The sequence below is a fragment of the Clarias gariepinus genome, chromosome 10 (assembly GCF_024256425.1).
Source record: "Clarias gariepinus isolate MV-2021 ecotype Netherlands chromosome 10, CGAR_prim_01v2, whole genome shotgun sequence".
NCBI lineage: Eukaryota > Metazoa > Chordata > Actinopteri > Siluriformes > Clariidae > Clarias > Clarias gariepinus.
In genome coordinates, this window is record NC_071109.1 from 7,262,514 (window position 1) to 7,289,774 (window position 27,261).

Genomic DNA, 27,261 nt, shown 5'->3' on the forward strand with positions numbered 1-27,261 from the left:
CCCAGCTTTCTACATGGGATACGTGGAAAAAAAAAAGAATTTTACTTTGCTATTAGGTTCATGTGATAAATAATAATATCATGATAATATACATGAGTAAGAGAAAAAAGAGAAAAATACTTATCTTTACTAAGCACCTGATCAATGATCTCGCAGTTGAACTGCAGCTTTTCACAGGAACACTGGGCACAGAACAGGAAGAGCACGTTAGATGCACATACAGGGTTCAGTTCACATACCATATAGGGGCAATTTATCATAGACAGTCCACCTACTTGCAGAATTAAAACTTTGGCTGTTCAGTATAGAACTGTCATTACAAGTATATTTAATGACCCAAATAAAATAAAAATAGATGAAAGCATGATAGATTGAATAAGCAGTTATGCAAAAGAAAAAAAACAACATCCGAGGCGTTATCACTGAGGTTTGCGGAAAGAAATTGTACAGAATCCTGTTCTTGCAATTGAACAGGAATGTCAAGGCGAATTTGAAATAAATGGTTTCAATTAGTATTGGACCATCTAATATTTGCTTGATTTTCCATTAGCATGAGGCTTACCTTTAGCAGATGCTTCTGGTAGTCATCAACAAGCTTCTGGTAGATTTCTGGTTTCTGAATATTTGATCCCTCTTCATTGAAAAATGGGAAGTGTTCAATTAAACACTGGCACTTTAAAACACAGTCCATAAACGTACAATATAGTTGAACTTCCAACAGCTTAAAGGTCATCTGCTTTATCCATGACAAATACAGCATTAATGTATGTTTGGGTCATTGTCCCGTTGGAATGTTTAATTTTGTCCATGTTTAACTATCTAGCAGATTTTTTTTTTGTTGTGAACTGAGGTAGTTGTCTTTCTGCATTATTCCATCTCCTTGGCAAGCAAAACAGACACAATTCATTATGCTACCACCACCATGTTTAACAGTAGGTACAGTGTTCTTGTCTTTATCTTTGCTTTTCTAAACATACCTCAGGTCAAAACTCCTCTTCTGAACTTTTTTTTTTCCTGGTCAGCCCAAAAAAAAACCCCAAAGTATTGAAACTTCATGTGATGAATTCTTAAATCATTGTATTAAAGATAGAATTGCACAATACACCTATTCAGTGCTTAGTTATTTGCTCCCTTACTGACTTCTACTGGATTATGTAAGCTGGATGACTCACCTACCGTAAGACTACCTTACCTAAGAATATTCTCGTCTTGCATTTATCAAGATACTCTCAATCACAATAAACTCATATTTAATTTTTTTTCCAACACACTTTTTTTCCCCTATCAAACATTATAGTGGGCAATTATGAAACAGTAATGATCTATAATCACACCTAAATGAGGATGGGTTCCTTGTTGAGTCTGTTTTTTGTCAAGGTTTTTTCCTAGGGATTTTTCTTTGCCTTGCCACCTGTTGCCCTCGGCTTGCTCATCAGGGACAAACTGATCATTTTGTTTTATACACAATTCCTCACACATTTCAAACTTCTTTCTCTAAGTTTCTTTTTGATTCTGTAAAGTTGTTTGCAACAATGACCATTATTATTGCTTTATTATATAAGTGCTATATAAATAAAACTGAACTTAATTATATAATCACATTATTCAGTTTAATTTATATAAGGGTAGGTGTTTTGGGTGGCACGGTGACTTTGTGGTTAGCACTGTCGGCTTGCAGCTCCAGGGTCTGGGTTCGATTCCCACCCCGGGGTCTGTGTGCATGGAGTTTAAATAGTACTCATAGTACTTGCTGGGTTTCCTTTAAGTGTTTTGGTTTCCTCCCACAGGCCAAAGACATGCAGATTATGTGTTCACACATTGGTCGTAGTGTGTCAATGAGTGATTGTGTGTGGCCTGTAATGGAGTGGCGCCCCATCCAGTGTGTACCCTGCTTCTGCGTTTTTTGCGACCCTATTAAGTTAAGTAAGGGATTAAGTTCCCTTTTGTATCTTTTGCTTACTCTTGTTATATTATTCAGGGAGTTTTTTTTTTTTTTTTTTAGCTGTTACTACAGTACGTCTGGGAGGGGGCATGGTAGCTTAGTGGTGCAGCCCTGTCGCCTTGCACCTCTAGGGTCCGGGAGTACAGCCTCTGGTCTGTGTGCATGAAGTTTGCATTTTCCCTCATGCTTGGTGCGTTTCCATGGGTATTCTGGACTGGACTTCTGTCTTATTAATTAGAGACTACAAATTCACATCCAGATTACTATAAATGTGCTTTGTGTGTGTGTTTAAATACAACTACAACAATCGAATAAAAGTGGGAACAAATTCCTGAAAATAATCCGATTTAAGTCATTGTGTCATTATCATGGCTCCACCTGTAGGAGGCGCTGTCCTATTCCGTCTTCTTCTATTTTACGGTTGTGCCGTTGCAAAATGGCGTCGGATTAGGCACGTAGTGCACTACATAGGACGTAGAATCGCGTAGGAGACACGCACTACATAGAGCGTCGGGATAGAAACTAGGAAGCAGATTGGGATCGAGCCCGAGCCTGAACTCTGCTGACTTCCTTTTATTGCAGGGTTTAATGGCGGTGAGCGGTAGATAGCGGGGGAAGAGTTGTGTTTCGCCCACTTTGGCCACACGGAACCCGCAGCTTAAGCCTGTTTAGAGACGGTGAGAGAAACTTTAATTTCTTTCATAATGACTGGATTAATGGTTTGAACGAGAACGAGTGGAGCAAACTCATTTTGCTGGGGAAACTGATATGATGAGAGGGAGAGAGAAGGCTTGCTGTTTGTATCCACACTTTAGCATTAGCATTAGCTAGCGTGGACCAGCGCCTTGAAAAGCTTCCAAGCAACAAGCACTCCAGGAAGTCTAATAAGACGATTTGTAAAACTGTAAAAGTTATTATTTCTCGCGTGTAAGGTTAAGTATTGATCCGAGGCGCTATATTTGTATAGTTAGTGCGAGTTGCTGGCCAGTTTTAGCCATATTTAGCCAGCAAGTTGCTAAGAAGTTTGGTGTTAGCCAAGCCGCCTGGTCATTTGGGATATATTTATATGTAAATTGGTTTTTTTTCGCATTAACTGTTTCATAGAGCCACGGAGTTGATGTGAAGGTGTGTAGAAATAACGCAAAAAATGAAATGAAAAAGTCAGCCTGAGGTCTGTTAAACACAACAGACTGCGTTGGGAGTGTTAGCACACAGCTAGCACACATTAGCGTAGTGTAGCTTAGCTTAGCAGAGTGTACTGGAAGTCTAAAAGTTCGCGGTGGTGTTCTAAACAAACCCAAAATCCGTCAAACTTGTTAAGAAAAAAAAAAAAGAGTGAAGGAAGTACCGGCTCCGAGGCTAATCACAGAGCCGTATCAGTGCGCTCGTGCGTTATCGTTTCTATAGCAACAGCTCGTGCGGGTAATTAGGTTATCGTTTCTATAGCAACAGCGATAGATAGTTGGAGCTTAACGGTGAACTGTGCTGTTTAACAAGTAAGGAATAGGACGTGACATCCTGTGCTGTTATATGAAAATAGTTCAAGTTGCAAAGTGTGTGTGAGAGAGAGAGAGATTATCTTGTGCTGGCAGATGTTCACTGTTTGTTCCTTACATTAAATTAAAATTAAACTTATAACTTGTTAATTATCTCAACGTAACTAAATAAATTACAGTCACTGATTCCGCACCTTAAGTTGCGATAGGGCTGCATTCTGATAAACCCACAATTTATTAAATATGTTTGAGGGCAAGTCAAACTTAAAACTCTGTCTGTAGAATTTTTTTTTATGTTTAAAATTTTTTTTTTTAAATTAAATTTCAGAAAAGACACTTTTTTTCGACCTCGCTTTTTAATACTCTTTGTCCATCAACAAGCTTTCATATTGCTACCTAAAAAAATGTTTTCGGTTGTGTTGCGATCCACGAATACACCACCGTCTTCACTTCTTCATCAGAAGTGAATCTTGGTCAGCGTTGGGCTGCCTACAGGAGAACGAACCAATTCGGAAAAATCTAAAATAATAGGGAAGATGCTTTAACACCTCAAAATATTGTTTGTGGGCAAAAGTGAGCCAATGTGCATCATCATGCGAGCTCGCGACGCTCTTGGATTAGCAGTCTTCCGTCGAAGTTTAGGCTTCAGTTCTTTAATAAGCGTCACACTGTAACTAGCACTGTTAATTTTTACTATTTTTCTGATAATGTTCCAATACTGGCCCTTGAGAATTCCTAAAAACTGTAAGCGTTAATACATTTTCCAGCTAATTAATGCATTCTGAACTTTTTCTCATTTCCGCGATTGCGGATGTTTTCGTTCCATAATCTGTCGTTTACTCTCAGACTCGTAGTGATGAATCCGTGTCTCGTCACTAGTAATGGTTGTCTTTAAGAAACGTTTATCTTCCTCAGAGTATCGGTCCACATGTTGTTTGCAGACATACAAACAATTCTATTTGCAGTCTTCTGTGAGTTGTTTCAGTACCAGGTACACCCTCAGACCCTCAAGAAACAAATCACTGCAGGCTGCTCTTTTGTGCAAATCACAAATGAGGCATCTATTTTTGCTCGCACCACAGTTACAAATGAATATTGTACACCTGCACAGCAGTGACTGTGGAGACAGTGGCCTTGAAAGGAAAGCGCTGATAAGACAGTACAGCCAAAAAGTTTTAATATAACCGTTTCACTCATCATTGTTCACTCACTCTTGTATAAGAGGTTGTAGATGACTTGGTAAACTTGATCTGCTTAACCAAGCTGACTTTAAATGTTTGCAGAACACTAAGGCTATGTTCGCACTGCTCAGATCGGATTTACATGTCGTTAAGGTTGACGTTTATAATCGTAAGTGACTTATCTGACTGACATACCGGACATCTTGTCCAACGTCTTCTGTTGTTTCTTGAGTCGCAGCAATTTCAGTAAAAGTAACTGTTTAACATCTATTACATCCAGCTTCAACAAGATCTGCTCCGTTTCGTTCGCTGTTGTGTGCAGCACGTCAAGAAAACTTACCAGAGAGTGGCGAAGAGACTGTGCAGTGACGTAGAAATCACACTGCCACCTAGGGGTTTGGTGGTGTAACTGCAGGGCAACACAAACACCAGAGCACAAGTATAAATGCTCTTAGGCTGAGAGTAGACTTGACAAGGAAACAAAATCAGACTTAACAGTCGGTGGGGCATTTTCTTAAAGACGGAGGAGTTTAAGCAACTGAGCGAATCTCGTTGATCTTCACCCTCTGAAGAAGGGCAGGAGGAGTTTTTGGCCGTGTGAAGGAGGGAGGGAGGGGATTGTGGGCCCACTAAGAGAGTGAAGAAGTGGTTTGTGGGCCCTCTAAAGAAGGGAGGGAGGGGGTTGTGGGCCCTCTAAAGAAGGGAGGGAGGGGGTTGTGGGCCCTCTAAAGAAGGGAGGGAGGGGGTTGTGGGCCCTCTGAAGGAGTCAGGGAGGGGGTTGTGGGCCCTCTGAAGGAGTCAGGGAGGGGGTTGTGGGCCCTCTGAAGGAGTCAGGGAGGGGGTTGTGGGCCCTCTGAAGGAGTCAGGGAGGGGGTTGTGGGCCCTCTGAAGGAGTCAGGGAGGGGGTTGTGGGCCCTCTGAAGGAGTCAGGGAGGGGGTTGTGGGCCCTCTGAAGGAGTCAGGGAGGGGGTTGTGGGCCCTCTGAAGGAGTCAGGGAGGGGGTTGTGGGCCCTCTGAAGGAGTCAGGGAGGGGGTTGTGGGCCCTCTGAAGGAGTCAGGGAGGGGGTTGTGGGCCCTCTGAAGGAGTCAGGGAGAGGGTTGTGGGCCCTCTGAAGGAGTCAGGGAGAGGGTTGTGGGGAAACGCCATCCATGCATTTATACAGTTAAGAAACAATTGACAATTTTTTTGTCAAATTTCTGTTGGGTAAAGAAGTAAACGACTTTGGTATGCGCTATCAGTAGAAATAATTGATTGTGCTTTTATTTTTTCTGTTTTAAAGTCCATGATGTTGACGGACTGCTTTTTCTTTACCCAGGTACTTTTTAAAGGTGTTGATTGATTTGCCGCAGGTGAGTGTAATTTTTATAATTTCAAATTGTTTTATTTGTATGTTTTTAGTGTTTGTATGAACGTGCTCATCCATTTCAGTTTCCCTCTTTGATTTGATTGCAGGTTGGGCGAGTGTTTTCTCTCCTGTTGTGGACGAACCCAGACTTAGTTCTGTGATTTTATTTATCCCCACCCCCACCCCCCTTTTGTTTTTCCCTTGACGTGGCCGTAGCCGGTTCTTGTAAAGAACCACCCGTCGATAGCTCTGATGGACAAACACAAAGTCAAGCGGCAGAGACTTGACCGCATCTGTGAAGGTGAGTTCAGACTATTGCGCGCACACACACACACACACTTGCACACACTCAGAGCTCGATAAAATGAGCCTGGGTGCATTATGAGGGTGGTGATTATGGAGGATAAAATAAACATTAGAAATGTAGGGCGGTTTGCCTTTGCTGGAAATATATGTTTTTTACATTGATATTTTTGTATGAGTATTGCGTAAATCTCTGAATGAAAAGTTTGACCCTCTGAATTGATTTTTAATCCCATATATGATGCACATACTGTAGATGAATTAATTAATATAATTAAGTTCTCAAGTCTCTTTCACCTGCTGCCTCAGTGGCTGAGATGATCAGAGTGCCAGATGTTTGTCTAAAAACTGCTTGTTCGTATGGTTATGGTTTAAATTCATAGATAAGATCATATAAACTGTATGGCCAGATATTTTGTTTGTACTCGACAGTCACACCTATTGAACTGGAACTGGACCTCCTGACATCAACTAATGCGCTTGTTGCTGAATTCACACGCGCACACACACACACACACACACACACGCGCACACACACACACACACAAAATTCCTACAGGATCTAGTGAAGAGCTTTCCCAAAAGTGTAGCTTAATACAACATTTATAAAGAGATAAATTCGTATGGTTACAAAGCTGATACGTCAGGCCTTGATGAAGTCTAGGCCGTGTAGTGTGTTCTAATTCACGGATACGTCTTTAATGCAGTGTATGAACATATGACAGAGGTTTTTTTTAGGAAATAAGCAACTTGATTTTTACCCTTTTTGTGTGTGCGTGTGTATATGTGTAGATAGATATATATACACACGTGTGTGTGTGTGTGTTATTGTGTGTGTGTGTGTGTATATATATATATATATATATATATATATATACTTTAAGTCTTTTTACCCATCTTCCCCATCTATAAATAAAATATACATATACACTGTATTGTGTATATTTTGTGAACTAAATTATTTGTTAAATTCTTTGTTAAATTTTTTTCCCCCAACTATTTCACAAAATATACACACAATACATTGTGTGTATATATGTATGTATTTGTGTGTATATACATTCAAAGTCAGCAAAAAATGTATACACACCAAGAAAAAGAAAACCTTATCACTATTTTAATATAAATTATTACTTTATATTAATATATAAAATATTTATAGTGTTATTAGATAGTATATATTATATTAAGATTAAATTTCATACAATTATTTTCCTGAAGTGTCTATAATGACTGACTGTGTGTGTGTGTGTGTATATATAAAATAAACTTTGGGATTACTTGCAAATTATTTTCAAAGAAAAACTCATTTTCATGCAATTTACAAACAGTTAAAGTTAGCCATAGTTCTGACTGTAATGGCCACATGGTCCCTGGATCTAATCCGTATCGAGGTGTTGTGGGAGCAGCCTGACCGTGTAGTACGGAGGAAAACTCAACATCAAGCCAATCCATCTTGTGGGAGATGCGCCCGGAATCATGGGCTGCAATCAAACCTATTTATCTTGAAAAAATGCTAGCTAGAATGCCTGTGGTCTCCCAGGCTGCAAAAGGTGTTTGTGTTCTTAAAAAGAGATTTAAAAAAAATCTAAAAAAAAAAAAAAAAAAAGAAAAATCTATATTTTTGCTATATTTTCTATTTAGACTCATTTTGGGTGCGTTTCCTTGGAAAACAACAAAATTTCTAAGTGATCCCCACACTTTAAAGCATGTGAATATATTTTGTGAATTAAGTTCTTTTTGATAAAATGATTTGTCATTATTATATAATGTTTAATTACCTGAAGGCTAAATACGTTTGCGCTTAAAATTTGCTGAAATCATGCAAGTCAGAATTAAAAGGCTGGATGCATCCAGTTTCAGTTCTGCGGTGTTTTCCAGAACGAATGTGTTCAGATGTCTGCGCTTTCACTTGAACGCCCCGGGGCTCTGTTCTGAACATGACCCTGTGCTCGTACATCAAAGTCTTTCCCATAAGTGAAGAGCGTGTAGTAGTGTGTGTGTGTGTGTAAGCAGTGTAAGGAGTAGTGTAGTAGTACTAATCACACATCGAACATGAAACACTTGAGTCAGAAGTAAGAACTGCTATTGATTTTCCCGATTTATTTAGAGGAATGGTGTTAAAATCAGATAAAACATTTATATACGTTTGTGCCTTACGGTGTTCATAGCTTGTTTGTTTATAGTTTTTATGCAGGTACACAGCGTTATAAGTAAATATAGTGTTTAAATTCATTCAGTCAGGATATTCAAGTTTTAAGTGCCTATTAAGAGCTCTGGAAGTTGATGGGTTATGTTATGAAAAAAAAAAGTTTAAGTATTTGACTAAATGAATGTGATGTCATTTACTTATTTGTAATTATTTGACTGTGTAACGGTTTGACCTTGACGATGCTCGAGCATGAATGTTAATGTTGTAATGTTCAGACATAATCTCGGTTCACATGGTTATACATGGCCTGGCCAAAAAATAACACGGCGTGTGCGCTATTAGGAGGCGTGGTGGCGTAGTGGTTAGCGTCATGGCCTCGTGTCTCCAGGGTCAATGGTTCGATCTTCGCCTTGTGTGTGTGTTTGGAGTTTTCATGTTCTTCCTGTGCTTTGTGGGTTTCCTCTGGGTACTCCGGTTTCCTCCAGAGACTTGTACAGTGGCTCGTGAGTTCTCATCACCTTGTTTGTGTTTAGAAGTGCTCTAACTTTTTACTATTAAACATATTAAAAATGTCATTTGTGTTCATCAAGCGTTTTTTTTTTTGGGGGGGGGGTTCTGTTCATGGTCAGTCATAATCGGATTATCCAGTCAAAGGTTTTTAAATATATGAACATGTTTAAATCCAAATGCTGACTTTCGTTTGTTTATTTATTTATTTAAATTTAAGCAGGTCAGTGTGTTTATAGTCAAACCCCAAAACTTGCAAGAATTACTTTTACTGCGAATTTTATGTGGTTAAAAAATAGAAAAATGCATATAAATACCTATTTTTATGGTGTAAACCCTAGATATACCTCTAAAACATTTTAATTTCATTTCTAACTTGACTTAATACATGAAAAAAAAAAACTTTCAGGGTAAAGGTAAACCCGTATACTGTACAGTGTCTCTTACAGTGCTAGAATGTAAAATACAGATGTTACCCCTATATTTACTGTAATTCATGCAGGCATGTTTTCTTTGGTATCAGTACTGTAGAGTAAATACAGTAATAATTCACCGTCCCAAACCATGTTTTCCTCTGCGGGCGCTTTGTGTTCTTTCTACAGTACTAAAAAAATGTGTGCAGTATTATATTTTATATGGAAATTTAGCTGAATTCACATTAATATTATTAGTTATTATTATTAATAATTTAAAATTATTAAATTATATTGTTCTTAATAGTTTTGCGTTAAAACATGAAAATCTATATATTGCCATGAAAAGAATTGCGGAGGATATTTGTGGTTGAAATTGAAATTGTGGGGGTTTTTGTGAACAATCTTTAGTTAGGTTCAAAGGAAAAATCTGCGAACGACTGAGGCTGCGGACTCTGAACCGCGACTTCACAGGGGTTGTATTGTTCTATATGAATCTATAATGTTTACTATGCATCACAGCATGTAGTTTTTATAAGAGATGTAAATAACTAATAAATAATCAATTATTAAATATTACTAAAATATTAAATATGTAAAGCTAAAACAAGTTTTTTGTTTTGTTGGTTTAAGAAATGTGTAAAAGGCATCAGTAAAACCCTGATATTTTGGTGTATTCTCAAATATAATATAATTTTCCATATTGATATTTGATATTAATATTTTCTAGTTATTACTGGTTTACTATTATTCATCAATGAGGAAAGTCACCAAATATTTCATTCAGCTCTGTTTGTTTCCCTGGTTTACACAGTGCTACTCAAACGCGTTTGTTCATTCAAAAAAATAAATCAAGACAAAAGAATATATTTTTCATCAACATAAGATTTAATGCGCATTCAGCCTAGTACAAATGTTTCTTCGTGATTGGAAGTAACAAAGACGCTCAGTGTGCAAAGAAAGTTATAGTAAATGAATAGAAGTTGTATGTGTGTCAAAGGTCCTCCTGCGTTCCCCTTTATAAACACCGTAGTTAAGTAATTGAGTTTATTATGTAAAACCTGTTAAAAAAAAAAAAAAAAAAAAAAAAGACAGCCAGCACTTGACGCTCGGCAAGTGGCGCCAGGTGTGTTAAATTGAGCTTGCACTTTAAATGTGCAGGTGGGTAGATCTCCAGGGGGGGCGGTCTCAGGCAGTTTGCCGAGATCAACAAGAACAACAGGATCAGGAAAACGGCTTTCAACATGAAATTGGTGAGCCTTCATAAACCTGGAGAGGGACATCCGGGAAATATCTTGAGAATGAAGGCGTAAAACCAGTTACTTCAAGCACAGTATGGTGATGAGACTGTAGACACAGTAAAACATTTCATTAAAGAAAGCCAACATATAAGTTTAAACATTTCTGGAGGCGAGTTCTCAAGGCGAAATTTTATGTATTTGAATTTTGTAAAAACGAATGTAAATATTTAGAAAAGACACGTAAATTAAGTAAAATATGAAATGAACACATTTATTATTATTTCTCTTGGCACCGGCTGCTTTTAAAAAAAACTAAACTGATAGTGGCTCCGTTTTCTTCTCGCTACTTTTTTGTGCTTCTTGCACAAAATAATAAAAAAAAATTTAAAAACCCACAATAAACTTGCATCGCTTTCCACTGATTCAAACAAGTTTTGAGAGGCTCCCGGTGCGCACAGCGTAGATGAAAGCCGGTGTTCAGCATGTTTGTCATTCATGTGCTAAAAGTCTTCGCACGCTGATGCAAATTAGTTTGGTTCTTAAGGCGGGGTGTTTGTATGCATTTTATAAAGTGGGATGAAAACTTTTGTTCTGATATTTTCATTATTTTGCTTTAGCTTTTATTTTATACGCTCCTTAACTGTTTTTTATTTTTATTTTTTTCCCCGGAAACTTTCTGTATTGTATCTGTACTATCTAAATGTGCATTAAATATTTTATCTGGGCCAAAAATAGGCATGCAAACTTTTGCGCTTAACTGTAGTTCTGTTGGTTATATTTGACAAGTTAGGTTGCAAATGTTAAGTAAACTTGCGTTTGGTCTTTATTCTGCAGGAATTCCTTGCGTTAATGCTCGATTGTCAGTCGCTCCTTATCATGAACAGCGTACTGGGTCGGCGCTTAAGTAAGAGCGAGTTATTTTCACTCTGCTAGTCATTGATTTCTCGCCTGTTAGACTTTGCTGATGAGTCAGTTTCTGTCTGACCGCCTTGTGCTGAGGTTGAAGATTTTATTTTTTCCTTAAGTTACTTATATTCCAGGAAGAGGCTGCAGTGGTTCATCAGTATTCTTTTAGAACGCAGTCGTCCATATGAACGGATGACACAAAATGATTGATCTGATTGGTCAGTGGTACTGGTTATGATCCCATCAATAAAATAAGCAGTACAGACATATACCAGTGTTAGTATCACTCAGTATGTAATGTCACGTCACATCTTTGATCTGATTATTGTTCGAGTGGTGTGTTGGTGTAAAGATAAAGCGCTTGTGCAGACTATCGGAGATGCAGAGCTCTCGTCTTTATCTGCACTCCTTCCTGTTCTTCAGTTCGTCGAGGGGCCTCTCGCTCAACGCCGCTGAAGTGCTGTAGTCCGCAGGAACAATAAGGACCTAAATGCGGCGCTCCAGCTATTTCTGGAGCTCTCAACTACCCATTCCCTACAACAGGCTATGTTTCTGCATTTAAATGTCCTGCTGAAATTCTAGGCAGCGTAAAGGAATCCGAGCGCTTCATGACAGGGACACTGTGTACACCCAGCTCCTCACCCATCACCTCGAGTCATCTCCGAGCCAGCAGGTGATGAAATAACATTGTGCACGACATTCGATCTGTAGTCATGCTCAGGGAAAAATAACAGCAGTCCTTGATGGTTGCAAAATACCGGAGTAATATCATGCAGTGTTGTCGGGAGGAACAGGCAATAAATACGCCTCGCCTTTTCAGTCCAGAGCTAATCCTAAGGCAGTGTCTCAAATCACGCCAGAGATCTTGTCTGATAGTTTTTTAATGCGAAAGTCCTGGCAATTCCTCAGAGCGTAACAGGAGTTAAAGGTCGCCACGCCACAGCTTCTGTTATTAGTAGACCAAATCGCCACACTGACCCTGAAATAAATTTTACCTTTATAATGAAGATGAACTAGTCGATAGATCAGTGACCAGAATCGGCTGGCGATCAGCCGATCAACCCCAGATACAATTCAGTAACGAGCGCAAAAGCTCACAGAAGTGGCTTTTTTTGCACAGAACGCATATTGATGTCGTTACGTTATCAAAAACCATGCGCGTAAAAAAGCCTCCGATCTTCCGTTGTCTCCAAACATTAAGCGAATTAGTCTCAAACCCGCTCAAAATAGAGCGAGTGCAAATTAGTGTAAAATCATGTGCATCAAAAGTCCCACATGCCTATGTTATAAGCAGCCACACGCCCGTAACAAAATTGTAAAAAAAAATCGGGGAATCTCTACTATTGGGTCGGATGCCTGGTGATTCCCGTCTCTAGTCATTAGCCGCAAAATGTCCACCTTAAAGTTTTGCTCCTCCTTTGCGTGTCCTGTCCTGACATTCTACCGTTATGTGTCAGCTGCTTAGGAAAGAAAAAAAACAAAAAAACATGCTGCATGTGGTTTTCCTTTCTCCATGGTGCAGCTGTTTGTCACAGGGGTCCAGTAGATTTTGTTGTTTAGTCTTGTCTGGTCTTGACTTTGATCACTACTTGACAGCTCTGATTTTATCTCATCACCAAGTTATCTTGGGGGAAATGTGTTTGATTAGGGATGGAACTAAAAGTGGACAAGGGTCAACTTAAACTCAAAATCGTTCCTTATCCTAAAGTAAATCTCACTTTGTGCACTGCCATACTTATTTTGGTGAATATTTATGCTAGCATTAATAATATTCCTTCAGTCTGATTCTAATCATTTAGATTAGAGACTTTACTCTATCTGTTTGCTCAGGCTCTGATCTGATAACTTTTTAATTTTATTTTTTGACGTCTGCAAAGTGGTCCTGCTCGCTGTGAAGAGTTTAATCTGCAGAAAATCTTTGTCTTAAAAATCCCACCCTCAGTCTTGTTATTGCTTACAAGAATTACCGGTTAGATGATTTACAATGTATGAAACGCGAGACAATCGGTGCTTCTTCTTCTTCCGACAAAGACCAAGAAGGAGTGGACAGGTGGGGGACAGTTGTTCTCATGGGTCAGGAACAGGAGCAAAATTTCCTCCTTGGAAACTCATAGCAACACCTAATGATATTCGCCTCACATGGGGAGGAGGCACATCACGCAGAAATGATTTATTTATTTCAGCAAGAGAGAAATCAATCAAAACATTTAGAGAAGACATGTAAATGAGGTAAAATATAAAATTAAATGGACATTAAACCTTACTTGACCTTTAATTTATGATTCCTCTTGGCACCAGCTGCATTATTGCGACCCGTGGTGCTAAATCGTGCACAAAGTGCAAAAGGGAAAAAAAAATTAATCCCGCTTCGGAATAAGTTTGGAACATCTCCTGGGCGTACGCACAAGCTGCCGTTTGGTTTGTTCGCTCGGATGCTGAATGCTTTGTATGCCAAGGTAAATTCCTTGCAAAATTTCTTGAACAAGTTTTTATGCCGAGGTACCACTAGTACCTATTGACAGTTTACACATCCCCGAGCCGGACTCGATGGAGGTGTTAACATGATGCGATTTGATCTTTATTAGTAAATGCATATTAAGGGCCTGTCCACACGGAGACGCGTTTCGCTGTATACGTATACATTTTTTAGCGTATTGCCGTTTCGTCCACACGGATCCGGCGTTTTAGGAGACTGAAACCACTATTTTTTTAAACCGGGTCCCAAAGTGGATAAATCTGAAAACGACACTCTTGCGTCTTCGTGTGTACGGCCAATCTGTATATTTTGTGAAACGATGATGTCATCACATCACGTGTTGGCTGCGTCACACGTAACAGCAACAACAATAATGGCGGACCACATGATTGTGTTCGTGTTGCTACAAAGCCTACTAGCTTTATTACAGCAAAATCTATTGCTTCTATGCAACTGTTATGAGCAACAAACGATAATGGACAACACCATCTTGGTTCCTATACAGCGCAAAGGTTATGCGCATGCTCAAAGTCGTCTTTTCCGTGTATAGTGTATCTCTATGGCAGAATTACAGCGCCCCATACTGGTCTGGCATATATACTACACCGTTTTCAGTGGTTTTGTGTGTACACAGATATTTCTTGAGACGACGCCGTGTTCACGGAAAAAAATGATCGGATAGGGAACGCACCGGCTTCGTGTGGACGGAGTCCAAGTCCGTACACAACGATGCAGCTGATGTACTGTATGTGTGTGTATCCCAGGTTCTTTTGGTGCTCTGATGTCCAATTCTAGACATTTTTCTGGGGAATTAGCACTGACTAATTTTCTTACAGCAGTCAGTTGTGTTTACATCCTACAGAAAACTTTTGTTTTGGTGCCTTTTGTTTCATAGATTAATTTTATTGTTTTAAGTTTTTTTTTTATTAAGGAAATTTTGTTTGTCTCTCCCAGTTTAGCTGGTGTAGCTTTGTTTTACTGCTTAACTTGAAAATATTATTATTTTGTTACTTTTTTTTTCTCCTTTATGTATTTCGGATTCTCAGGCGAGGACGGTTTATTTCCTGGTAGGTCCTGCCTATTTTATAAATTTGACCAATGTTCCACTGAACAAACAGTTGAAAAGTCAGAACATGAAAAATTCCCTCGTAGGCCTTAAATCTGAAACAGGGCACGTTTTCATTCTGTGCTCAAGCGGTTTAAACAGTCATGTCAAAAAAACGTATTGTGAAAAAGCGAAAAGGTTGAGTAACGTGTGGGTTTGTTATTCTTATGATTAGGTCATGAATAGTATCTGCTGAGGCGGAATGTTGCTGATTCTTAAGTTTTTTTAAATGTTTTTGTTTCTTAGCTGTGTTTTTATTATTATTATTATTTAAAAGTCAAAAAGTTCATACACATAAACTTGTTAACAGGCTTCAGTGGCAGTTTAAACAGCAAAGGAAGGCGGAGCTTTTCAAATTAAAATGCGTCTGTTTCTCGACTTTTGTCCACGCGCATTACAGACCGCGCAAACAAGCAGTACACGTCAGAGCGCGAGATCGAGCCGCTGTCTCTTTAAAAACAACAATAACCGCCGGTCTCCTTCCGAGCCGCTCGTTTATGCTAATGACGTTAATGCCGGTTGGTCGGTTCTCAAAGCCCACGTCTTATGATTGGTTGGTGTACGTGAGGGAGGAGCCTGGTGTGCATGACAGCTGGGTGCCTGCCAGGCAAAAACAGCCTGACACTGATTGTAGAGGGAGGAGAAAGAGTGATAGAGCGGTAGAGGAGAGAGAGAGAGAGGGGGAGAGAGAAGACAGGCGTGCTTACTTCATGATGCAAGGTTAGGATGTTTTGTGTATGTGTGTGTTTTGTGGGATGTCGAGTCTTGAGGGGGGGGGGTTGGTTTGGGTGCGGTATTTCGAGCAATATTTTTTTTTTTTTTAAAGACAGTACGAATAAAGGCGTCCGTGTGGTTGAGCAAGCGTCTGTGTGTGTGTTTGCGTCTGGCAGGCAGGAGGTTGGGTGTGGTGCTAATGTATTATCATCATTCCACCCCACCCCCCCTTCTTTGTGTGTGTGTGTGTGTGTGTGTTGGAGCAGCGGAGTAAGAAAGTGAGGTGGAGGGGTGGCAGACAAGGAGGTTTGGGACGAGAGGGAGGTGGATGGAGGGGGGAAGGAGGAGGAGGAAAAGGACCGGGCTGTGAATGAATGGCATTGTTTGCTGGGCCATGCCTCTTCTGCTGCGCTCTCATTTTCATACCCGCTGGCTCAACCTCAACACACAGCATCTGCGCGCGGAACAGCGAGACGCTCCCTCGCTGACCTCGGAGGAATAAGCGTCCGCATTGTTCACGCAAAAAAAAGCTTTATGATTATCGTTTCCCTCTCTTTTTTTTTCCTACTTCCCTTTCCACTGTTTAACCGGGCCTGGGTTGATCTATCATATCTCGGCAGCCATGTTTCTTCATTTGTGTGTGCGGGTGCGTGTTGTAGAAAAGGCCTGACGTGAACAGAATTGAATTAAACAAATATTTGTATTGTAAGCCTCCTAGTGTTACACTCGTCAATCAGCTGCTTAGGGTTTTAGCGAGACTGAAACAGAGACGTGAGTTCTCCGGCGCTGGACAAGCAGGCAGCCGACTCGACACCTGTCACCCGGGCAGAAGGGCAGTGTGGTTCTTCCTGGATCAGAAATAAAATGTCTCTGTAGAGTCCTACACTAAATATTAAGATCATTTATCTTAGCCATTTTTTACCCATAGGCTTCTCAAAAGAAAAATTATTTTTATTCATTTATTTCTCTCCCACACATGCCTATGTACACGTGTGTATGTGTAAAATGTTCATGCCTATGGAAAAAAAATGGCAAAGATAAGTTATTCTTGATTAATATTTAGTGTAGGACTTTAGACACATTGTATGTATGTTTGTGTGTATATAAAATATTTTATTATTACGTCCTAAATACTAATTAAGGATAATTAGTCCTTAGATAAAATATTATGCATATTATACCCACACACACATTTATAGGCATGTGGGAGAGATGAATAAATAAATAAGAAAAACATTAATATAAATTTGTAATACATATATTCATAATGCATATGCATAAATATAATATGCATAATATTTTATATATATTATACACACATGAGCATGAACATCATTATATATATTACATATACACACAAATATATACATACGCACGCACACGTGTGTGTGTGTGTGTGTGTGTGTGTGTGTGTGTGGGAGAGAAATAAAAAACTTTTTTTCCTCTCCCATGTTCATGCCTATAAAAAAGAATGGTAATGGGTTCTCCCATCATATCAAACCGGTGAATGCGCTTTAATGCACGCATAGTTCTCAGAGGTGAAGTGTAAAGAGAGAGTTTGTCTCTACATACTCTGTAGGATTTTGGTGACCGTGAGTCATATTAAGAGCCTTCACCCCAGCCACTCAGAGCCTAAATACCCCCTCATGTTTCTCTTGCTTCTTCTTTTTCTTCTTCTTTTGTCGACCCCTTCGTCTGTTTATCCTGCCCCGGAGGTCTGGAAATGGACAGGGGCCAGCGATGATGTGATTCCTGTTACGCCCATGTGTGGGCTGAAACGGGATACGCTTTTGTGTCTACACGCAGCTGCACTTCTTCCATGCCCTTGGAGTTACACGATCTCGACATGGCCCGGCGTAGGCGTGATATTTTAGCATAAATTCTGTCAAAAGTGAGCGAGCCAACTGTAAGACGGGGTTAGCGTCCAGGTTTACACTGTGGGGGGAAATGAAGTGGGGGGGAAATGCAAAATTAAGGAAACAACGCGTTAGGCGATGAAATAGAAGCCTATTTAAATGCAAATTACGAATGGAGCAGTTAAATAGATTTTAGAGAAGCTTAATTGCCTTTTTTTTTTTTATTAAGGAGCTTAATGAAATGCTACGTCTGCAAATGCCTGAAAGCAACAATAGTGCATGGGGGCGATGGTCCCACTGGGAAGTTTCAGTATCTGATATTATATATCCCCATGGCCCAGTGCATTAAACTGTGTCTGATAAATAAATCATGGCGGTCTGTAAAGTCTGGCTTGTACGTTTATAAAGATTTCTTCAATCTTAAGTGGTAAAATATTTGCTACATTTTTTTGTTGTTGTTGAGGGGGAGTCCAAAATTATCCACACTCGCTGTAGGATTTATTGTAATCAACTTTTAGAAAAGACAAACACAACTTTCCGACTTTGCTTTTTTTTAATACACTTTCAAGCCGAGATCAGTACTTTATAGGGAGAATGTTTAAACGCATCAAAACTAATTCAGCAGTTTGGGCAGAAGTGTTTGTGCACACATTGAGATCACGACGCCCTCGGACAGCGGCACTCTGCGTTTAATCCCAAATAATACGTTTAGACTTTAGCTCTTCAATAAGCGTCCCGCTGTTGATTGTTGAACCTTTTTCCAATACCTTTGGCCCTTGAGAATCCCAGAAAACTAAGTGTTGATGAATTTCCCAGCTGATGGTTGACTTTTTGAACTTTCGGCGATTGATGTTTTTCCGTTCTATCCGCTGCCGTTTACTCTCAGGCTCGTAGTGAAACTCTTTAAGAAACTCTTAACTTCCTAAGAGTTATCGCTCTAAATTTCGTGTGCAAATAGACAAACACTACCGTTTTGTTTTTTTGGCACCAGGTACATTTACAGTCTTCAAAAATACACCCCGAATCACTGCACACTGTTGCAAATCGCAAGCGGGGCGTCCATTTTTGCTCACACCGATGTTACAAAGGAACTGACGTAACACACAGCAGTGGTTGTGGAGACGGTAGCCTTGACCAGAAAAGCGCTAATAAGACAGTGTTGCCAACTTATTTATATTTGTACCAGAATAATTTCTGACATGAATCCTATCAAGGCATGCCGAGTGTATTTCTCTCAGCTGGAGCCCAGGTGTGTAACGCCTCGTCTCTGTCCTACAGGCATTCGCCCACCCATCTTAAACGGGCCCATGCACCCTCGTCCTCTGGTGGCGCTCCTGGACGGCCGGGACTGCACGGTGGAGATGCCCATACTGAAGGACGTGGCCACCGTGGCCTTCTGTGATGCCCAGTCCACTCAGGAGATCCACGAAAAGGTAGGTTTAATACACTGAAAAATGCTCTGCAGTCCAGCTGATCGCGATTGACGGTTAAAATAAGCGTCCTCGATGTCCTCGGTCCAGGTTCTTAACGAAGCTGTCGCCGCTTTACTGTATCACACCATCTCACTGTCACGAGACGACCTCGACAAGTTCAAAGGGCTCCGTGTTATCGTGAGGATCGGCAGCGGATTCGACAACGTGGACGTCAAAGCCGCGGCAGAGCTCGGTGAGTCCGGGGCTCCGCCTCACGCTCGACCGTCTGGACAGACGGCCCCTTTTGAGACGTACTGGTTGTTATAAATGACACTACATCATTATTCTTCACCAGGCATCGCTGTGTGTAATGTGCCGGCTGCGTCCGTGGAGGAGACGGCGGACACGTCCATGTGCTTGATCCTGAACCTGTACCGCCGTGTCACCTGGATGCACCAGGCCCTGCGCGAGGGCACCCGAGCCTCCAGCGTCGAGCAGATCAGAGAAGTGGCGGGAGGAGCCGCTCGCATCCGAGGGGAGACGCTGGGCATCATCGGCCTCGGTAAAACGCTAAATCCATATGGACGTTCTCGTGTTCAAGCTGTCTGGGTTCTAGGGTTTTTTTTTTTGTCTTGGCATATCAGATAATCACTGTTAATGATGCGCGTAAGAATAACATCATAAAACAATGATTATTTCCTCTTTTTATAGTATTATTCCTTTAATGTTAATATGTTTTTAAAGCAGTGTTCAATTTTCTCGTTTATGCTGAGTGACATCATAAAATGAATTAACATCCTGGCTTATCAAAATTTGCAATTCTCAGCTTCTGAGAATGATATGAATATCTTAAGTCTTTTTATATATATATATTTTCTTAAATTATTTAAAATTCCACTTGGTCTTGTTATATTGGAATTCTTGATCTGACTTGCACTGTGAAACATATGGATCTCTGATGCTGGCCTCCGTTTCAGGACGTATTGGCCAAGCAGTGGCTTTGAGGGCGATGGTATTCGGTTTTGGGGTGATTTTCTACGACCCGTACTTGCCCGAGGGGGTAGAAAAATCACTGGGGCTCCAGCGCATGGCCACGCTACAGGACCTGCTCATCCACTCAGACTGTGTGTCCCTCCACTGCAGTCTGAACGAACACAACCACCACCTCATTAACGACTTCACTATCAAACAGGTAGCTCAAACCAGTTCTCACACATACGTACACACGGTCACTCTCACAGGAGCGTGCATACCCACTTCCTTCTCGTTTAGAAAAAAAAAAATCTTACTTTTGCAAAATCCAGAGTTTTACCCCCTTAGACAGGAAAAATGCAACATTATAGTCTGACACAAACTTCACAGATTTCGACCACAAAACTAGTTCCTTCCTTTATCTACTGAGCCTGAACACTTAATAAATATCTAATGACATCTTGTGATCTACACTAGATGCGCCAGGGGGCGTTCCTAGTGAACACCGCGCGAGGAGGGCTGGTGGATGAGAAGGCGCTGGCTCAGGCACTGAAAGAGGGAAGAATACGCGGCGCAGCTCTCGACGTACACGAGACGGAGCCCTTTAGGTAAGCGTCTGTATTTTAGCAAGGTCTTTAAGTATCAGTTGAACCAGGGGTCTGCAACCCGCAGCTCTGGAGCTCCGTTTATGACTTTCATCCCTCTGCTGCGGCTCTCTGTGGCTTTGGAAAATAAATAACTAGTATTTTAATATAAATAGTTTTTTTTTTATGTAATTCTAAATTTGAAGATAATAGTGATCTTGTAACATTAAAATAAAACGTGTTTCATATCTTATCTATTTTTGGTGGATAATTTGCTGCAGGTGGATTTTTATTTCATAAATAAAAGGTTTTACTTTGAAATAAAATACTTTGTCTATAAGTTTAAATTAAAATGTGTTTGTTGCATCCAGAAATAAGATTTCATTTTCTCTGTAGAAGTTCACTGAGTTTATAAATGCAACACACTATATACTGAATAAAAATATAAACGCAACACTTTTGTTTTTGCTCCCATTTTTTATGAGATGAACTCAAAGATCTGAAACATTTTCTACGTACACAAAATAACCATATCTTTCAAATATTGTTCACAAATCTGTCAAAATCTGTGATAGTGAGCACTTCTCCTTTGCCGAGATAATCCATCCCACCTCACAAATGTGCCATATCAAGATGCTGATTAGACAGCATAATTATTGCACAGGTGTGCCTTAGACTGGCCACCTGTAAAAGGCCACTTTGGAAGGTTCAGTTGAATCACACAGCACAATGCCACAGATTTCGCAAGTTTTGAGGGAGCGTGCAATTGGCATGCTGACAGCAGGACTGTCCACCAGAGCTGTTGCTCGTGAATTGAATGTTCATTTCTCTACCATAAGCCGTCTCCAAAGGTGTTTCAGAGAATTTGGCAGTACAGCCTCACAACCGCAAACGACGTGTAACCACACTAGCCCAAGACCTCCACATCTAGCAGGTTCACCTCCGAGATCGTCTGAGACCAGCCACTCAGACAGCTGCTGAAACAATCGAAATGCATAACCAAAGAATTTCTGCACAAACTGTCAAACAGTCTCAGGGAAGCTTATCTGCATGCTCGTCGTCCTCATTGGGGTCTCGACTTGACTCCAGTTCTTAATCGTAACGGATTTTGACAGATTTATGAACAATATTTGAGATATATGGTTATTTTGTTTATGTAGAAAACGTTTCAGATCTCTCATTTCAGTTCATCTCATTAAAAATGGGAGCAAAAGCAAAAGTGTCGCGTTTATATTTTTGTTCAGTGTATGTATGTATATATATATATATATATATATATATATATATATATATATATATATTTTTTTTTTTTTTACTTTAAAGGTAAAAAAAAACATTTGGAGCATTATCTTAATTTTTAGAAAACAAGGGTCCACATGTCTCTTTGTGTGTTTAAGGTTGCCGACCCCTGGGTTAAACCATTCAGTGTTTGTGTATACGTGTGTGTTTTTCTCTTATTAATAATACGCCTTGTCATTTCTGCAGCAAGTTTAATTGTAGTTCCCTAAACAAAAAAATCAAAAAGTCACAATCTTAAGATTTCATTAAGTCTAAACCTGAGCAACCAAAGCAACCCCAGATCATAAAAGACTCCAGACTCTTTAACGGAGTACACCACTCTGCATGTTGCGTGCTGTTATTAAGTTACGAGTTAGAAATTAGCACAGCAGTGTGTTCTGGGACGCTGATTGGATTGAAATGTTGCATATCGGCAATGTATTCGACACCCTGTGAATCATATAAATCACTTTTTGTCTTTCGCGTGTCATTTTCCAGCTTCTCACAGGGCCCTCTGAAGGATGCCCCTAATCTGATCTGCACCCCCCACACATCCTGGTACAGCGAGCAGGCCTCCATCGAGGCAAGAGAGGAGGCAGCGCGGGAAGTACGCAGAGCCATCACAGGTCAGGAACCGGTCACCTTCTCCCACTCACATCATTACCTCGTTTAACGATGGATTGTTTATACATCTGATGTTTGTTTTACTTTTTTCTTTTATGGTATGTGTTTCTGCAGGTCGTATTCCTGACAATCTGAAGAACTGTGTGAATAAGGAGTATCTGATGGCGGCTTCCCAATGGCCCTCTATGGAGACTGCCTCCGTGCATCCAGAACTGAACGGAGCAGGATACAGGTGAGAACCAGGCGAGTTGTGAATTTAAAAGAAATATATATTTACACATTTTCCATACAAAAATCGTTTCACCTTTGCACGTCTGTCCTCCCCAGGTTTCCAGCAGGTCTGATCGGTGTAACCCCAGGAGCTCTACCTGGTGCAGGTGCAGGAGTAGAGGGCATGGTGGCAGGCACCCTGCCCCTAGCCCACCCACTCGCCCCGGTCTCCCACCCACCACACACCCCCTCACCCGGGCAGCCGACCAAGGCAGAGGCTGACAGAGACGTCCCTTCCGACCAATAGCATCCCAACACATTCCATCGTTGCCCCAGCGATGCCCTTTCCCACATTATTTTTAGGGCTCGATTGATGCCGATGCCCTGATTTTTTTTTTTTTTTTTTTTTTTTTTTGACATAAAAAAAAAACGGAAAAAAAAAAAAAAAAACAGGGTCAATCCAGTCACACAAGAACACACAAGTCCAGACGTGACCCACTCGAAAAACATTTCCCCAAAAACCGTCGACCCTTCAACTTCCCTTCCTTCGTCGTCGTATTCGTTTATTTTCTCACTTGTGCAGCAAGCAATAACTCTTTTTCTCAAGGATTCAGTACTTTTTTTTTTTTTGGTTAGAATTAGAAATACCCCACTTTTTAATTTTATGCCTTTTTGAATCTGGACTAGTTGGAGTTTGTTTCGTGTCTCTTCTACCTGCCTTCTGTCTATCCAGCTGATTTACAGTATAATAAAGAACACAGGAACTTTTTTTTTTTTTTTTTTTGCAGTCTTTCAAGCATACATTTGTGATCTTTTTTTTTTTTTTCATTTAAGCATAGATTTGTCCCTTGAAGCAAAGAGGAAAAGCTGGCTTAAATCATCAAATTTCCTTTTCTTTTCCACCACAGTTGTAATGGACAGCTAAGAGCAGCCACAGCTTCAACAGAACGATAAGAGAAGCGACGTGTCCTCTGTCTGCGCCCGACAGCAGCCCGGTTGCCATCTTGGACACTTGACGTTCCACCTTTTTTTTATTATTATTTTTTCCCCTCCTTTATGTCAAGGACATCGTGTCCATCCTTTCCATCTGAAAGATGATAAAAGAGGACGTTCTCCCATTTCCTGTGAAGCACGTTTGGGGTTTTGTTTAGTCATGTGTTATCAATAATGTATGGAGAAATGACGCGCGTCTCTGTAAGAGCATCATAAATATGATGTCCAAGTCCAGCTTTTTATCAACGCCTGAAGACTTTTTTTTTTTTTTTCTTCTTCCCAGAAATCTTTGTCAACTTTAACAGTGTAGATGTATACGATGTCTATTTTATGTGTGTGCATCTCATTATGATTTATGATTCTCTTATAAAGACCATCTGATTTGGGAATATTCAGTAAGCGTTGTCTTTACACTTATTCTGTCGTTATTTCTACAGTCAGTTTTATGAGAACTGGAGGGGAAAAACAAGCACATTTTCAAGTGTCTTAAAAGGCCGGTGTTCCACTTACAAATTTTCATGTTATGTTAAAACTTGATCCTCTGCTCCTTCTTTTTAAATGTTTTTTTTTTTTTTTTTTCGGGTGGGATTTTTGTTCTTTTTTGTATAAAACACACATATCCTCCACTTTGATATGCATGGCTCCTTTGTTTTTCTTATCTTTCTATACTTCCTGAACGTGTCTCCATGGGTGGTTCAGCTTTTTCACTTTGACCTTTGTTCTTTTTTCTTTTTTTTTTATCTCCGATAGTCCTTCCTTCAGCTCCTGCTCTTCCCATGACATCACTGTGTAAGGAGTCAGGCTGCTCTCACCCTGCCAGGTGCTTAAATGAAGATGAGATCTCTTATATGCACCCCGCACACGCTTGCAAACACACAAACACACACACACACATGACTAAAGCAAAGGGGGTTGCAGAGTTTTTTTTTTTTTTTTTTATATATCTTTTAAGTGTGGATTTCTGTAGTAACATGATATGGCCATTAGGGGTCAGTGAAAATGTACTCCTGAGTCCAATTGTGTCAGCATTTCATTGTACCTGCTGCACTCATCCTTGCTCAGAAACGATGAGTGCTTTTGTTAAATGAGGCTTCACGCTTTTAGAGAGGAAGGCAGGCAGAACCAGACTGCATCACTCCATCCATCAGCAGACCGCGTGGCTGACTTCCAAAGATTCAGAACGGAGCTGTGGGAGGCACGCAATCTGTCCCTTTATCAGTCAGAAGTGCTCAAGACGGTCAACAATCCAGATCTCATCAGTGTTAGCCATTCCCCCCCCCCTTTTTCCCCCCTTTCCTCCTACTTTGTTAAAACCTGACTGCTCTACCCACTGCGGTTTGGATGGAGCTAGTTCGCTAAAACAAACCAGCTGTAAATTATTTTATTTTTTTTCCCAAAGTGGGTTTTACAATCATCCTTTGAGACGAGTCTCTTATATGAAAAGTGTTCTGCGTCAAGGGTAACCGTTTCTAGTACCTCAGTAACAGATATTGAATGTATGATCGACTTGTTCTTCGCTTATGTACAGCTTCTTTTTAGATGTACTGTCGCTATTTCAGAAAACCATCGTCGATCCTCTGTGAGCTTATGTAAAACACATCTAACGAAGATGCATTTCCCTCCTTAGAGTCTTTTCTTTTTTTTTTTTTTTTTTACAGCATAGGCTAGCATCTGGCAGTTTAAATCCGCAGGCTTTGACTTTTAGAGCTTTCTGTGTCTTTAAGTTGTGAGCGAGCGCAAACCTCAGTCACTTATTCATTTATTGTAGAAAGTGTTTATGTATCAGTCAGATGAGTTGGTTGGAAAGATGGATTTCGGGGTCTAGTCTCAAATAAGCTAGGTGATGGAAATAAACTCTAATGGAATGGTTTAAGAACGTTCGTCGTGGTGGGGATCGTACCTGATCGTGAGTTATATTGCTTTGTTTTGTTTTTTTTAATATATTTTTTTACAAAGATTCGGCTTGCTTTTTAAAAAAATTTTTTTATCTAGTTGGCCCTCGATCGACTGATGATGATCATCATTATAGCGTGTCACTCATGACCTTGAACCAAGATTCCGTCATGCTTGTTTGGGTTATTTGGTGTCGTCTGACTCTGTCGTCTCCTCTTATGTCCTTTAACTTTGCTTTTTAATTTAATTTTTATTTTTTTCATTATGATGTATGTAATTTTACACCCCTATGATTTTCTTCATTCTCAAACATCAGCAGTGTGTATTTGTGTGTATTATTCAGTGTTCTACATGTTGTATGAAAACATTTCAAAAAAAAAAAAAACTTTCTCTCCCCTCGTCCAATTTTAACGCTCCTGTCCGGCAGCTTGTCTACAGGGCTGTTAGGTTCCAGGTTTTCTTTCACTCGCCTGTAGTAGCCTTAAATTCACACACTGTCCTCATCACCCCCAGCCCTCCCGTTCCCAAAACTGTGTTCTGTACAGAGACTGGAGACGTTACTTTACAGCCATCGTGTCTGTTGTCACGGCCCGGTGTGCTGGACGAGTGTTTTATAGAGAACTCCGACTGGTTTTGGTTTCAAGGTATAAATCTGCTCTGCTCTCCCAAAGCCCCTCTCTGGAGTCACTGCTAAAGCCAGTCCATGAATAGATAGTCACTTTCTCTCTCAGGGTTCAAAATGCACACACACACACACACACGCACTCATCTACACACCCTGTTCAGGATTCTGTAGGTCAGTCCTCTCTGAAACTCTCTGAAGCATGAAGATCATTCAGAACGTACTCCTTACAGTCCCTTCAAGCTATAAACAGTGTCTTCTTTTTCTTTCCCCTTTTTTTTTTTTTTTTGTCTTTATTTTTCTCGCACTGACATTTAACAATGAAAGAATGAATGTTTTGAATTGAACTGTGTGTAACGTTAAACTTGGGAAATGTATTTTTACAACATGTGAACTTTTTATTCCTTTCTTTCACCACCTTTTTTTCTTTTCTTTGTAAATTGTCCCTTCTCCCGTCACCAGACTGCAAAAACTACGAAAAAAAAAGAAGAAAAAAAAAAGACCTCTTGTAACTAGGCTCTTAAGCTTTACTTTTGCTTTTGTTTTCTTTTTTATATTAGAAAACAATCATGTTTGTGATGGTAACCTCTGTTGGTAAATTCCACAAGGTATTTTAATAAAATCCTAAAGATTAACCCCTTTGTCACTTTGCTTAATGTTTTTTTTTAAATGCATTTAATGTTTTTTTTTTTATTAGAACTTCAAAATTATATATAATAATAATAATAATAATAATAATTATTATTATTATTATTATTATTTAAACAGCAAGAGCAATGAGGGGAAATGTTAAAACACCATTGATTCACTTGAGGCTGGTAGGTGTTGAAGTGCAGTTCAGTGATTTATTTCTGTTTTTCAGGGAGCCCCCACCGCTCATGTTTACGATGCCCGTGTATCTGCTTGTGCCCCACCCCACCCCCGGCATGGAGGGGTGATGCGGTAAAATCGGCTTTACGAGACCTTTAGGACTCGCACACCCTTCCTCGCCTGCCAACTCAAATGGTTCCCAAATGGACCTTTTATGAGGCATCT

At 40.1% G+C, this 27,261-nt stretch overlaps 1 protein-coding gene across 1 annotated transcript; it reads left to right on the top strand.

Moving 5' to 3' along the window:
* Positions 1 to 2,493: 2,493 nt before the first annotated feature.
* LOC128532058 (C-terminal binding protein 1) lies at positions 2,494 to 26,861 on the top strand. The gene is made up of 11 exons (XM_053506277.1): positions 2,494 to 2,619; positions 5,936 to 5,969; positions 6,073 to 6,266; positions 18,917 to 19,071; positions 19,159 to 19,303; positions 19,406 to 19,612; positions 20,028 to 20,242; positions 20,500 to 20,630; positions 22,383 to 22,510; positions 22,623 to 22,740; positions 22,836 to 26,861. The coding sequence occupies exons 3-11, from the start codon at positions 6,218 to 6,220 to the stop codon at positions 23,023 to 23,025; spliced, it is 1,338 nt and encodes a 445-aa protein (XP_053362252.1). The 5' UTR covers positions 2,494 to 2,619; positions 5,936 to 5,969; positions 6,073 to 6,217; the 3' UTR covers positions 23,026 to 26,861.
* Positions 26,862 to 27,261: the final 400 nt, after the last annotated feature.

Bases quoted from the DNA above. Each gene is read 5' to 3' on its own strand.
- LOC128532058 (XM_053506277.1), top strand. From the start codon at position 6,218: ATGGACAAACACAAAGTCAAGCGGCAGAGACTTGACCGCATCTGTGAA. The intron at 19,613-20,027 runs GTAAAACGCTAA...CCTCCGTTTCAG, and splicing joins GCTGGGCATCATCGGCCTCG to GACGTATTGGCCAAGCAGTG. The intron at 22,511-22,622 runs GTCAGGAACCGG...GTGTTTCTGCAG, and splicing joins AGTACGCAGAGCCATCACAG to GTCGTATTCCTGACAATCTG.